Here is a 10,696-nt window from a genome sequence, read left to right as displayed (position 1 = left end):
ATTTTCATTATCTATAATTACCATTATCGCCTGCTTCATGCCTCATTCTGGCATGTGTTTCACACTTATGTGGTGAAATTATGTGTTCTGACTGTTTTATTGCAGCTGATGCAGAATAACTTCAGAAGGCTGCATGATGAGGGTATCTCATGATAGTTTTTTTTGAACATTGATAGGAGAATCTTCCTCCTCCTAGGTTTCTATATGTGATCATGAACAGAAGATGACCTAATTGGGTTAACTATCTTCCTGTTTGGGAAAATATGTGGGTAGGAGGTTAACATTGGAGCATGACCTCTAGGATATAAGGTTACAGATTATGGGTGGGATTTTCAAAAGCACCCAAAGTTGGCCTAACTATGCTCCCAAGAAATTGACTTCAATGGGAACAATGTGTCCAGTGAATTGATGAGCTAACTGATCTCTGAACAGACCAGCAACTTCACTGGGTTTGTGGTAAAGACGCAGAATGAAGTCTCACATGTTAAGCACCCACTCGTGTATGAAAATAAACCTTTGGGTCATAAGCTTTGAAAACCGCAGACACACTATATCTACTCACCCCGCCACTATCTTCAACGAAGCCCTCTATCTCCTAGAGGAACTTTGTCTTACAGAAATGCTACTGTTAACACCATTTGTTGTGTTTCTGCTCTCTTCAGATCTCTTCTGTAACCCCAGAACTACAGCGTATGACCCCATTATACTCAAGAAAAGGCAAACACTTGTGCCTCTTTGCCCATTAATTTCAGCAAGACATTTTTGGGTTTTGAGAGCACATCCATTCCTTATTGGCAGTTAATGTTTTTTGGATGTTTTAACGCTGTAGCAGGCTTCTTTAAGAACAATTTTTAAATTATTATAAGTCTACATAAGTTGTATACACAACTTGTTTGCATGTTTGCATACAGTACACACATGATTTGTTAAAACATGGGGCAGTTAGTTTTCTGAGTAGCATGTATGCTGGTTGTATTCATTTTCTTCTTCTTTTAGAATTGCACAAGAGATCTGAAAAGACAGACTTTCTAGCTGAAAATGTTTTGGGAGAAAATTAAGGCCCCGATCCTGCAAACACCCATACATATTTACTTCACGCACTGTGAACTCAATGGAGCTACTCATATGTGGATAGTTAAGCACGTGTATGAGTGTTTGCAGGATCAGGGCCTACATTTTGAGACTAACTCAGCAAGTGCTGTTCTGTGGCATCCACTGTTCTGAAGTCCTTCCTTACACATAATAAATGCTTAATTTATTGCCTCAGTGGTATATTCTCTTACTGATGCACATACAAATAGTTTCATTAACACCTTTTCGGGGAATATACCTCTTCAGATATACAGCAGACATAATTGTGGGTTTAACCTCAGAAAAATATTACATTCAGTTCACTAGTAATAAGAAATATGCTTAAATGTCTACAGACTGAAATGATCAACCTATTACTGCTAGCAGAATATCAGAACTTCTTTTGTTAGACCAAGAAATATTTGGAAAACATTTAACCAGGCGAACAGTTACTATGTCTCTGATGGTCGGGCAACAAGATTGATCCAAGCAATTAAATAGGAGACATCAGCTATGAAGAAGATCACTAGCAGAAACAAAGATGGTACTATAATTAACTTTTTCTTTTTATTTACACCACAAGAATAACAAGTTGTCATAATGTGGTACAAAATACTGGACTCCTAATAAAGTTGAAATTGAAGTTGGTACTGTCAGAGAAAGACACCATTGGCCAGTAAAAAAACAAAAACAAAAACAAAAAAACGAATAAAACAAAAACAAGAATGAGAAAAAAAAATTCCAACTCCACCAAGTAAAAGAAAGGACCATCAGAAAATTTTAGCACAAAGAATGCTACCATCACTTAAAGTAGGGTCCATACAATAAGAGTGAAATTGTGTCTAAATTACAGAGTAAACCGGTAGCTGCTACCAATGGTGACATCATACTGAGCATGTATAGGTATAAAGTAGAATATAATATAGTTACAACTTTGATACTACATATCTGTAATAAGCTCTTGGGTGAATAATGTTCAAACCCCCCCCCTTTTTTATATATATATATATATATATTATATATATAAGTTTGTCATCCTCATAAATTGGAAAATAGCGCCTCCACTATGGAGCACAGAAAAGTGTTAATTTATTTTCTTTCAATAGGATACTTTTTCATCAATATCAAAGTACATGAAGCAGAGCTGAGAACAAGCCCAGCTTCGTCACAATGAAGAAACGTTTTTTATTCCTTTTGATGTAAAGTCTTATTTTAAACCACAGTGCTTGCACAGTACACGACTGTTTAAAGTGAAATCTAGTGAGACATTTCAAAGTCATTAAAAAAGTTAACACAGCTGTGCTGAAGACTTAACTCCTTAAATCCTTTTTTTCTCAGAATGAATGCCTAGATGCGTTGGGATGCGCCCAACTCCCCGCCCTCCCAGCGAAGAGAAAACAAAACAAAAATCAACAAAAAGAAAAAACCCAACCAAATTTTTGTTTTAAAATGACATAGGCAGTTTACTTTGCGTGTTCTGTGTAGTTTCCCTAAAACACTGTTTTCCACATAAATACAATAAACTCTATTATTGGTAAGTCACAAGTGCTAGATAAACTCTTTCTTCTTAAAATGAGAAATGTTTAAGTAGTCCTTTTTATTTATCTTTTTACAATAAAAAGCACAATTTCTTAAGTTCAGTAAGACGCAATTCCCCCGACCCCCACTCTCCTTCCTTTTTGTGTGTGTGTGACAGAAAATTGCCTCAACCTTTGTCTCTGCAAATCCCACGAGAGGGGAATTTTTTTTTTTTCAAAGCTGCCAAGTTTGGCGTGCAAAATCTGTATACAATATAAAGACATGCCAACCTTACAGACCATGCAACCTCAAGGTGTAGGAAACTTAAAAAAATATATTCATATATATTTATATATATATATTTATATATATCAATGCCCATAAAACACGTGGGCCCAAAAAGTTACAAAAAGGAAGAATGGAATGAATACATGACTGCGACTAATAAAGGAATGCTTCGTATTGAAAGTAAAAAAACAAAATGATCAATTGTGTACTGCAAACTGGGACTTGCTTCTCTGTAAGACAATTTGAAGATGTTGCTTCGTTTCCAAACAGGCAAAAGAAAAAAAGTATTATTGTACTGGGCCACCCCAAAGGCTTGGCTACAAAGTGATGCACAACTTCTGGTCTCTTGCTGGTGGAACTGAAGTGCATCATGCCTGGGTTCAGGAAGGGAAGTAGTAAGGAAAGGGAATGAGTGCTCATTGAATCTACCTGCAATGCACCTCTTTGGTGGCTACTCCAGAGAGTTTGCTAGCATTCCCCTCAGGACTGGATGCTCACTGACCCACATTTTCTTAGAAGGCTACTGAAATGAAGAGGCCAAAAGCTCAAGGGGTGAAAAAATGGTGGTCTCCAAAACGAGCACCTCCTTTCCCTTCTATCTGCACCAGTCAAGGTCAGACAGGCAACGGAGCACCCAGACGTGGCCTGTTGAGTGGGTTTAGGCAAGTAAGGTTTTAGCCAATCCAAGTGATCTAGACTTTGGAGTAGACTGACGACTTGTAAAGTCTTGGTAAGTCTTTCCATTGATGGCAATAACTTAGTGAAATGATTTAAAATAAATGAACAATGCATCTTGAAAGTGACAAGATGGAAGGGTACTGAATATTTCAGGCTATTGCCAATCATCTAATTTAAAAGAAATCAACTCAATCTGTCAGCAATTGTTCACAAGGAAAGAGGAACACAAATATTTTCCACAAGTGATACTAAAATTGTTAATTAAAAAAAAACAGTTAGGAAGGTCTGGATACAAAAGGCATCATGTATATGTTGATATTGCCAACATTTATGAACGGGTAAATGATTTAAAATATGAAATCACAGGATTCCACAGCCAAATTATGTTTTAGATCACAGCAGCAAAGTGGTCATTTAAAAAACCAATGCATATACATTTTTTGCATTTTTATATTTGAACCTTACTGTTAGAATATGCTGAAGACAGTTCTAATAACCAAAACATTTCATAATTTTAAATGTACTTGGGTTAGCAAAAACTCAAATACAGTAGTGTCTGTTTATTCAATTGCATTATAAAACAAAGCAAAGAACCCTCTTGCACTTGCATGGTATGTTTCAAATTCTTTCCACAAGCCTGAACTTAGTATGTTCTGAATGGAATGAAAAACTGCTACTTCAAGAACTGGAAAATAAGTAATATAAAATGACCGTCAGTTGTCATAATAATAAAAAAAAATAAAAATACCCTTGGTTGTTCAGATAAGAGATCTGTGCTATCCTACTCTGCTTTGAAAAGGTACACGTGTCAATTTGGTCTCCTTTAGTCACTAACTCCACAACTCAAGGATTATCTGCTTATACTGAGGGCCAGCTCTGAAAGGCAATAGGGAAAAATCAATGGAGCTGAAGATTAAAACTCTCTCACCCAACAATGACTTCATCTTAAAAATAAATTTGAAAAAAAAAGTTCTTTGGAGGACTAAAATTACGATTCTAACAAATGGTGGTTCAGAAAGATGCTTAGTGTGTGTGAGTGAATGCTAGTTGCCTCAATAGTGTCTGGCAAGCCTTCAACATGGTAGCTACTAATGCCATATATAATCCTCGCCACAATCCACATGGAGGATATGATACATCACCCATTGTAATACTACTATGTTTAAGGTAAAACTCTTATTTTCTTTACACAGCTTCTATCACAGAACTGAGGAAATATACAATCATTGGTATCATACAAAAGAGACCATTGGATTCCCCTCTTTGAGTTAAATGCACGCGTTCTGAAAATAAACTCTGACAACCTGCAACAGTTCCATACACCTGTGGAAAGCTGCTCACTGTACAAAAGACTTTAAAAAAAAAAAAACCCACAGAAAGTAATGTACACACATGAGATTAGGGAAGAAAAATGTTGACATTGTTACCTTTCAGAAAAACAACTGCCAAATGTAAAATAAATGTAAGATTCACACAAACAAGGCTTCTTTAGGGTTTTTGTGAAATATCAATATAAAAATTAACAGCAAATTCATAATCTTTGCTTAAAAACTCATTTTTGTTAGAAAACCTTAAATTAAAATACAAATGTTTAGGGTAGTTGCCCAGTGGCTAATGTGTTGGTGTTCTGAAAACTTTCCAAACTGTAGTTCGAAAATGCTCAAGTTTCAAACTAGATCCCTCTCCAAAAGCACCAATTCCAATTAACAAATAAATCTTTCACTAGGGACCTTTCAATGGCTACTTTTATAGTCTGCATTTATTATATATATTTATTTTATATAAATGCATTATAAATATTTATCAATAATTCATAAGAATCAGATTTCTAAGCTTGGAATACATTTGTAATATACACACATACATACATATATATATACATATACATATATATGTATATATTTATATATATATATACACACATACATACATACACACACACCTAACAATTTAAGCAATATCTCATGCTAGTTGCTTTTAATGAAAAGCATTCCAATCTTAAAACTGCAGTTGTCTCTATTGCATGCTTCAACAACCAGATTGGTAAATTCAATTTCTACATAATGTCAGAGAGAGAAAATGTTTGAAAATTTGTTTTCAAAATTGGTTGAATTTCAAAGATCCAACAGTATTTGCCACTTCCTTGGCAACTACCTTAATTTTTTTCCCACAGCAATAAAACAAAACAAAAAATCCAAACTTTAGACAGTTTTGGAGATGCTCTATCCAGCTGATGCCTGCTTCCAGTAATCATGCCAGCACAAACCAGTCTTCCTTCCTGATGGCAGTTCTTGGCTTTCCCAGAGGAAATATGTTGACAAACTGCTGCTGTTCTTTTTCTTAAGGCATTGTTCCTCAAACTTCAGAAAATCCAGCTGCACCAAATCCATCAGCTCAATTAAAAAAAAAGGCACAAACTCATCTTCAGATGGCTTTGGAGTTACTAAAGCCGACTCCTTCTGAGCTCCATTTCCTCTTCTTTTTTTTTTGTATTTTTATATATATATATATAGACTAGTCCTCTTTCCCCCACCCTCCCCATTAAAAATACACCATCTCGCATTGTTCTGGTTTTGAAAAGAATGTCTGACTCACAGGTAGACGAGAGCCATTTAAAAAAAAAAATCCAAGAAACAAAACTACAAGATGGGTTGAGTGGTTCAAACGGAGATTGCTGAATTGTGGGTAATCAAACTTTAAGCACCAGTTTTAAATGAAGTTTGTTTGTTTTTGTGTTGTTGAATCTTTGATTTAATTATTTTTTTTAGAAAAAATTGACAACTTTGCCAAAGACTTTCATGGGCTTTGTTCTCCTTACGGCTTCCATTGAGGACCAGAGGAAGAGTGCCCAGCATACGTGCTTGTCTTCAACACTGCTGCTCTTCACCAGCATTTTTCCTTTTCTGTATATACTGTATACGTGTGTATATATATATATATGGAGAGATTTTTCTGTTGCTGTGTTTTACACCTGGTTGTCCCTTCTGTATTCTGTAAGAAAACCATGACAGGACGCAGGAGTAACAAGAGAAAGCTTCTTGGCAGAGCTTCAAGACAAAGACGAACAAACAGGAGAACTCCAGCTCAAAGGTGAACGCTACATGGGAGGCTCCTCTTCCATGGGCTCATCATCTGGTCTGTAAACAATTTCACCCAAAGGAGGCAGAATGGGGGGAGGGAGAAAAAGAAAAAAGGGCAGGGGCATGATAAGGATGAGAAATTCACAGTGTGCTGTGTACAAAAGTGTTACACTTTCTCTAGTGCACTAATGTGTGTTTTCCCCAAAACTCTCACTAACACCCAGTTTGCAAACCCTCCCCTACCAACCCATGTAAGTTTTACTCACCCAGGCTGTCAAGAATTAAACTGTCTTTTAAACTTTTTGGAGAGCCTGCTACAAGTGGAAAGAGCAGCATTTCTCCAGGTTTTCTAAAGTTCAAGATCATCGCACTGAAGAGCTGACTCCCCTCCAGTCTTGATGAATGCGTGTGCTCGGCTGCTTTGGACCAGAGGAGCCAGTGTGTATAGCATATTAAGACATGGTTGGCACTGTCACCATTCTCCTGGCTAGTCTGAGAGGGTGTAATAAAACAGAGGGGCAGGAGCCACTTACTGTTGAAATAATTACCCTGACGATACTGGGAACGTGTCCAGTTAAAAGGAAATGACAAAAAGATGAAATCAGACTCTGCACTGCATCACCAGATGGTTACACACATTACTGTCCACACTACTAACGGCTTCCATCTCTGAGATCGGTTAGATTGATGGACGTGGAGGGAACTCACCTCTTGTCAGCTGGCTTCACACCCACTGACAGCGAGGCCATGGCTGTTACTGTTTCTGCTTCTTCAGTCTCACACTTCTGTGCCTCGATCAAGGAGTACCCCACCGTGGAGGAGTAACGCTGGAGTGAATGCCAATACTTGCCTAAGCGAGACATAGGATAAAAACAGGCTGTTAGGCCAGCTGCTGTACCACAAAGTGATGATGTTATTAGTTATTATGAAAAGTGAGCAGGCTCAGGGCTTGGTGCTTTCAGTGTCACCATGATCTTGCATTCAGATAGAGCCTGACACTTGAAACATTATGGGCGAGATTTTCAAAGCACTCAGCATTGGCCTATCTGACTCTCATTGAGCCTTTGCTAAAACTCCCACCGGTTTTTCAAAGCCAACACTGGGCACTTTTGAAAAGCTCTCTCTACACATATAGGAATCATCACCTACCAATTAAATGCAACCACATCTGAGCCTGTCTCATCCCCCCTCTCCAGACCCTATGGAGGGCTGGGGTTTGTGTGGGGAAGACACATCCACCCTTCCTCCTTAAGCCCTATGCAGCTTACAAGGAAAAGTAAATACAGCCTGAATCTGTATTAATTTATCACAGGCTCCCCCACTCTCAGGGTTGCAGCAGGGAGCTGCAGCCTGGTGGTGAGGTTCTTGAGGAGGTGGCACTGGAGCAGTCTTGGCCAGGTTTTCCTGGACATTGCCTCTTTTTTGAGCCTCCGTCCTCTGTCCGGGCAGATTTTTCAAGCAACGGGCAATGTCCGGGGGGGTTTTCTGAGCAGACATTGCAGTTTAGAAAGAGCTTCGATTGGTTCGCTTCCCAATCGGTCCCTCCCCTGCATCGACAGCTGATTGGTCCATTCCCCTGTAGCCACAGTTGCCAGATCCCGCCCACCCAGGCCCCCAGCTCACAGCCCTGGGGTGAGGTTCCCGCAGGGAGGCACTGACAGTTGTCGCTGCATCCTGGGCTTGCGCCAGCTGGTTGACAGGGAGCGACACTGCCCCTCCGCCCCACCTCCAGTGAGTACCCCTGCTGCAGGCACTCCCTCCAGCTCCCCCAGTGTACCCTCCCACTCTCTTTTTGAGAACCTGAAATATGGTAACCCTAGTCTTAGCTGATGTGGGAGGATGCAGAGACCCCAGCAAGCCATCCAGACTCTGTGCTCCTTCCCCTAGCTGTGGGCTGGGAGCAACTGGAACAGAGCTCCCCTTCCACGGCTCCCCTCACACATGGAACATCTCTTGGCCTTTGCCTGCTCCATTTAGCCGAGTTGATCATGCTGAGTTTGGGCCTGAGTGGGGGGAGGCGGGAGGGGGAGAGAGGAGCGGGGAAAAGGGACACAGAAGGAAGAGCTTAGTGTAGTTCAGTTCAGAGGATTATCCATGAAAAAGTAACTTCCCCACAGACTGGGGATGGGATGAAGTGGAGGATACTACCCCCTGCTGCCCCGAAGTTTGGCTTCCAAATCCAAGTTAGCAACAGATAAAGGCAGGAGTGCTGCACCACTGCTCTGTCTGCATGGCCAGAAAAACCTTTGTCAAGGTGGCAAAGCATCCAGAGACCCATGGATAAGTCTGAGCTGCCTCTAGTATTTGCCAGCAGAGAGGTGCAGCCCAAATGTCTCAGACAGAGGGAGAGATTATGGTTCAAAAAACGGAACAGATCATCAGCTCTTTTAGTGTATTTCTTCATTTGCTTTTATGGCTCACAACACAGTGAGGGGAAAAATACCATAGTAATTTTGCAGCCCTGCCTACATGAAGACTGGAATACAGACATGGTTTTAAAATCATCACCGTGACCAATTTAGTATCAAGAGCTGCGGAAAGGAATCTGGTACATGAGTGCTCAGTCTGAAGATCTGGTTATCTGATAAATATGCTGGCCAACCTGAGGTAATGATGGCCTCCTGAAGCGAGAAGCTGAGTCGTTCTCCATATGGAAAAGCCAGTTTACTTCTACATTGTAACTATGATGATTCACAATGATAAACAGTCTGGCTAATTCTACAGCAACAGTACAGTTATTAGCTGATATCTGGCTTTAGTGTCATGCTGCTTTGTTAACATATGTTATCACAGTGGTGCTGTCATAATAAAGATCTGCTTTTAAGTAAGTGTTTACTGTAGCTATGTAAACCAGCATATAATTAGCCCAAACAGTTTGTTTGGTAAGACATTTTAAGTATTTAGAGGCAACAATTTTTCAGTATGTCTGAACTTTACACCTGGGCACAGCACAATGGAACGTCCTTTTAACGAAGCAGTTTCTTGGAAATCAGGGGTAAAAGCTTGGTGCTATTGAAATCAGTGGGAATTTTGCTTGGGCTTGGGGGTGGGGGAGGGTCAGGATTTCACCCCAGTTTGTCTCCTTCAGACAATAAGGTGCATTTAAAATGAAAGTGGAATGAGGAGGCTGACAGGTCAACACAGTCCGAAGTCAGAATTACTGTCTGCCAAGAACCCTGGATTTTATGGCCATTCAGTGCTGGAAGAAACACGTGAAAACAAACTTCTGCCCAGCATTGCTGAAGACTTTGTTGAATATGCTTCGCCAGCATCCTTCCAATCAAACTTTGGATCCAAAACCAGAGCTGAATCACTGGTTGTGAATGAAACTGCTCTTCTGCTTTGAACGGCTAAAGACAGGTGGAAGATATTAAATGGAGAGTTCACCTGCTTTTGCTGCTTATTCCTCACCTGAAGCCCCATGGCAGTTTGGAAACTTTATAATTCCTGGTTGTGAAAAAGTTTATAACATCACCAACACCTGAGCTAGGTTTAGGTGAGGAAGCAGCAGCAGGGACAGTTGGACTCTTAAAAATCCTCAGAAATTTAGAGCTACGGAAGAATATACAGAAAAAGGAAGGACTGTTTTGTGGTTAAGGCACTGAACTGGAGAAATGGGTTCAAGTGCTGACTCCGCCACAGACTGCTTGTGGGACCTTGGGCAAGACACTTTGGCAAACTTCAAAAACACTCAAATGATTTAGGAGCCATTTTCAAAAGTGACTTAGGTACTTAGGAGCCAAAGTCCAATTAACTTCCAATGTGACTTAAAGCTCCTAAGTAACTTATTCACTTTTGAAAATTTTGCCCTTAATTTCTCAGGTCCTTGGTTCCCAGCCTGTAAAATGGGGACAACACTTTCCTTCTCCAATTTGTCTTATCTATTTAGATTATAACTTAACCTAGGGACAGGTTCTTCTTTGTGTATGTGTTTGGCATGTTGGGGCCCCAATCTAGCTTGGGATCTCTTGGAGCTACAAACAAACAACATTAGCAGAAGAATTCAAAGTGCTCCATGCTGACACAGCAGCATTTTATTTTTAAAAGCATAGGCAAGCCTA

General features: G+C 39.8%; 1 protein-coding gene and 1 pseudogene across 1 annotated transcript in view; both read right to left on the bottom strand.

The window, feature by feature from the left end:
• Positions 1-1,523: 1,523 nt before the first annotated feature.
• LOC135885340 (uncharacterized) lies at positions 1,524-5,945 on the bottom strand (annotated as a pseudogene).
• A 654-nt stretch (positions 5,946-6,599) lies between these two features.
• Positions 6,600-10,696, bottom strand: part of HDAC4 (histone deacetylase 4) — a 453,690-nt gene continuing 449,593 nt past the window's right edge. The window contains exons 26-27 of the mRNA XM_065412876.1: positions 7,344-7,485; positions 6,600-6,692 (exon numbers count right to left, since the gene is read on the bottom strand). Coding sequence (XP_065268948.1) covers positions 6,653-6,692; positions 7,344-7,485 — 182 coding nt within the window. The 3' untranslated portion in view covers positions 6,600-6,652. The remainder of the gene's footprint in view (positions 6,693-7,343; positions 7,486-10,696) is intronic.

This window comes from Emys orbicularis, chromosome 11, assembly GCF_028017835.1.
Source record: "Emys orbicularis isolate rEmyOrb1 chromosome 11, rEmyOrb1.hap1, whole genome shotgun sequence".
In the NCBI taxonomy this organism is placed as follows: domain Eukaryota; kingdom Metazoa; phylum Chordata; order Testudines; family Emydidae; genus Emys; species Emys orbicularis.
The sequence above is the reverse complement of the archived record's forward strand: the minus strand, read 5'-3'. Positions and strand labels throughout refer to the sequence as shown.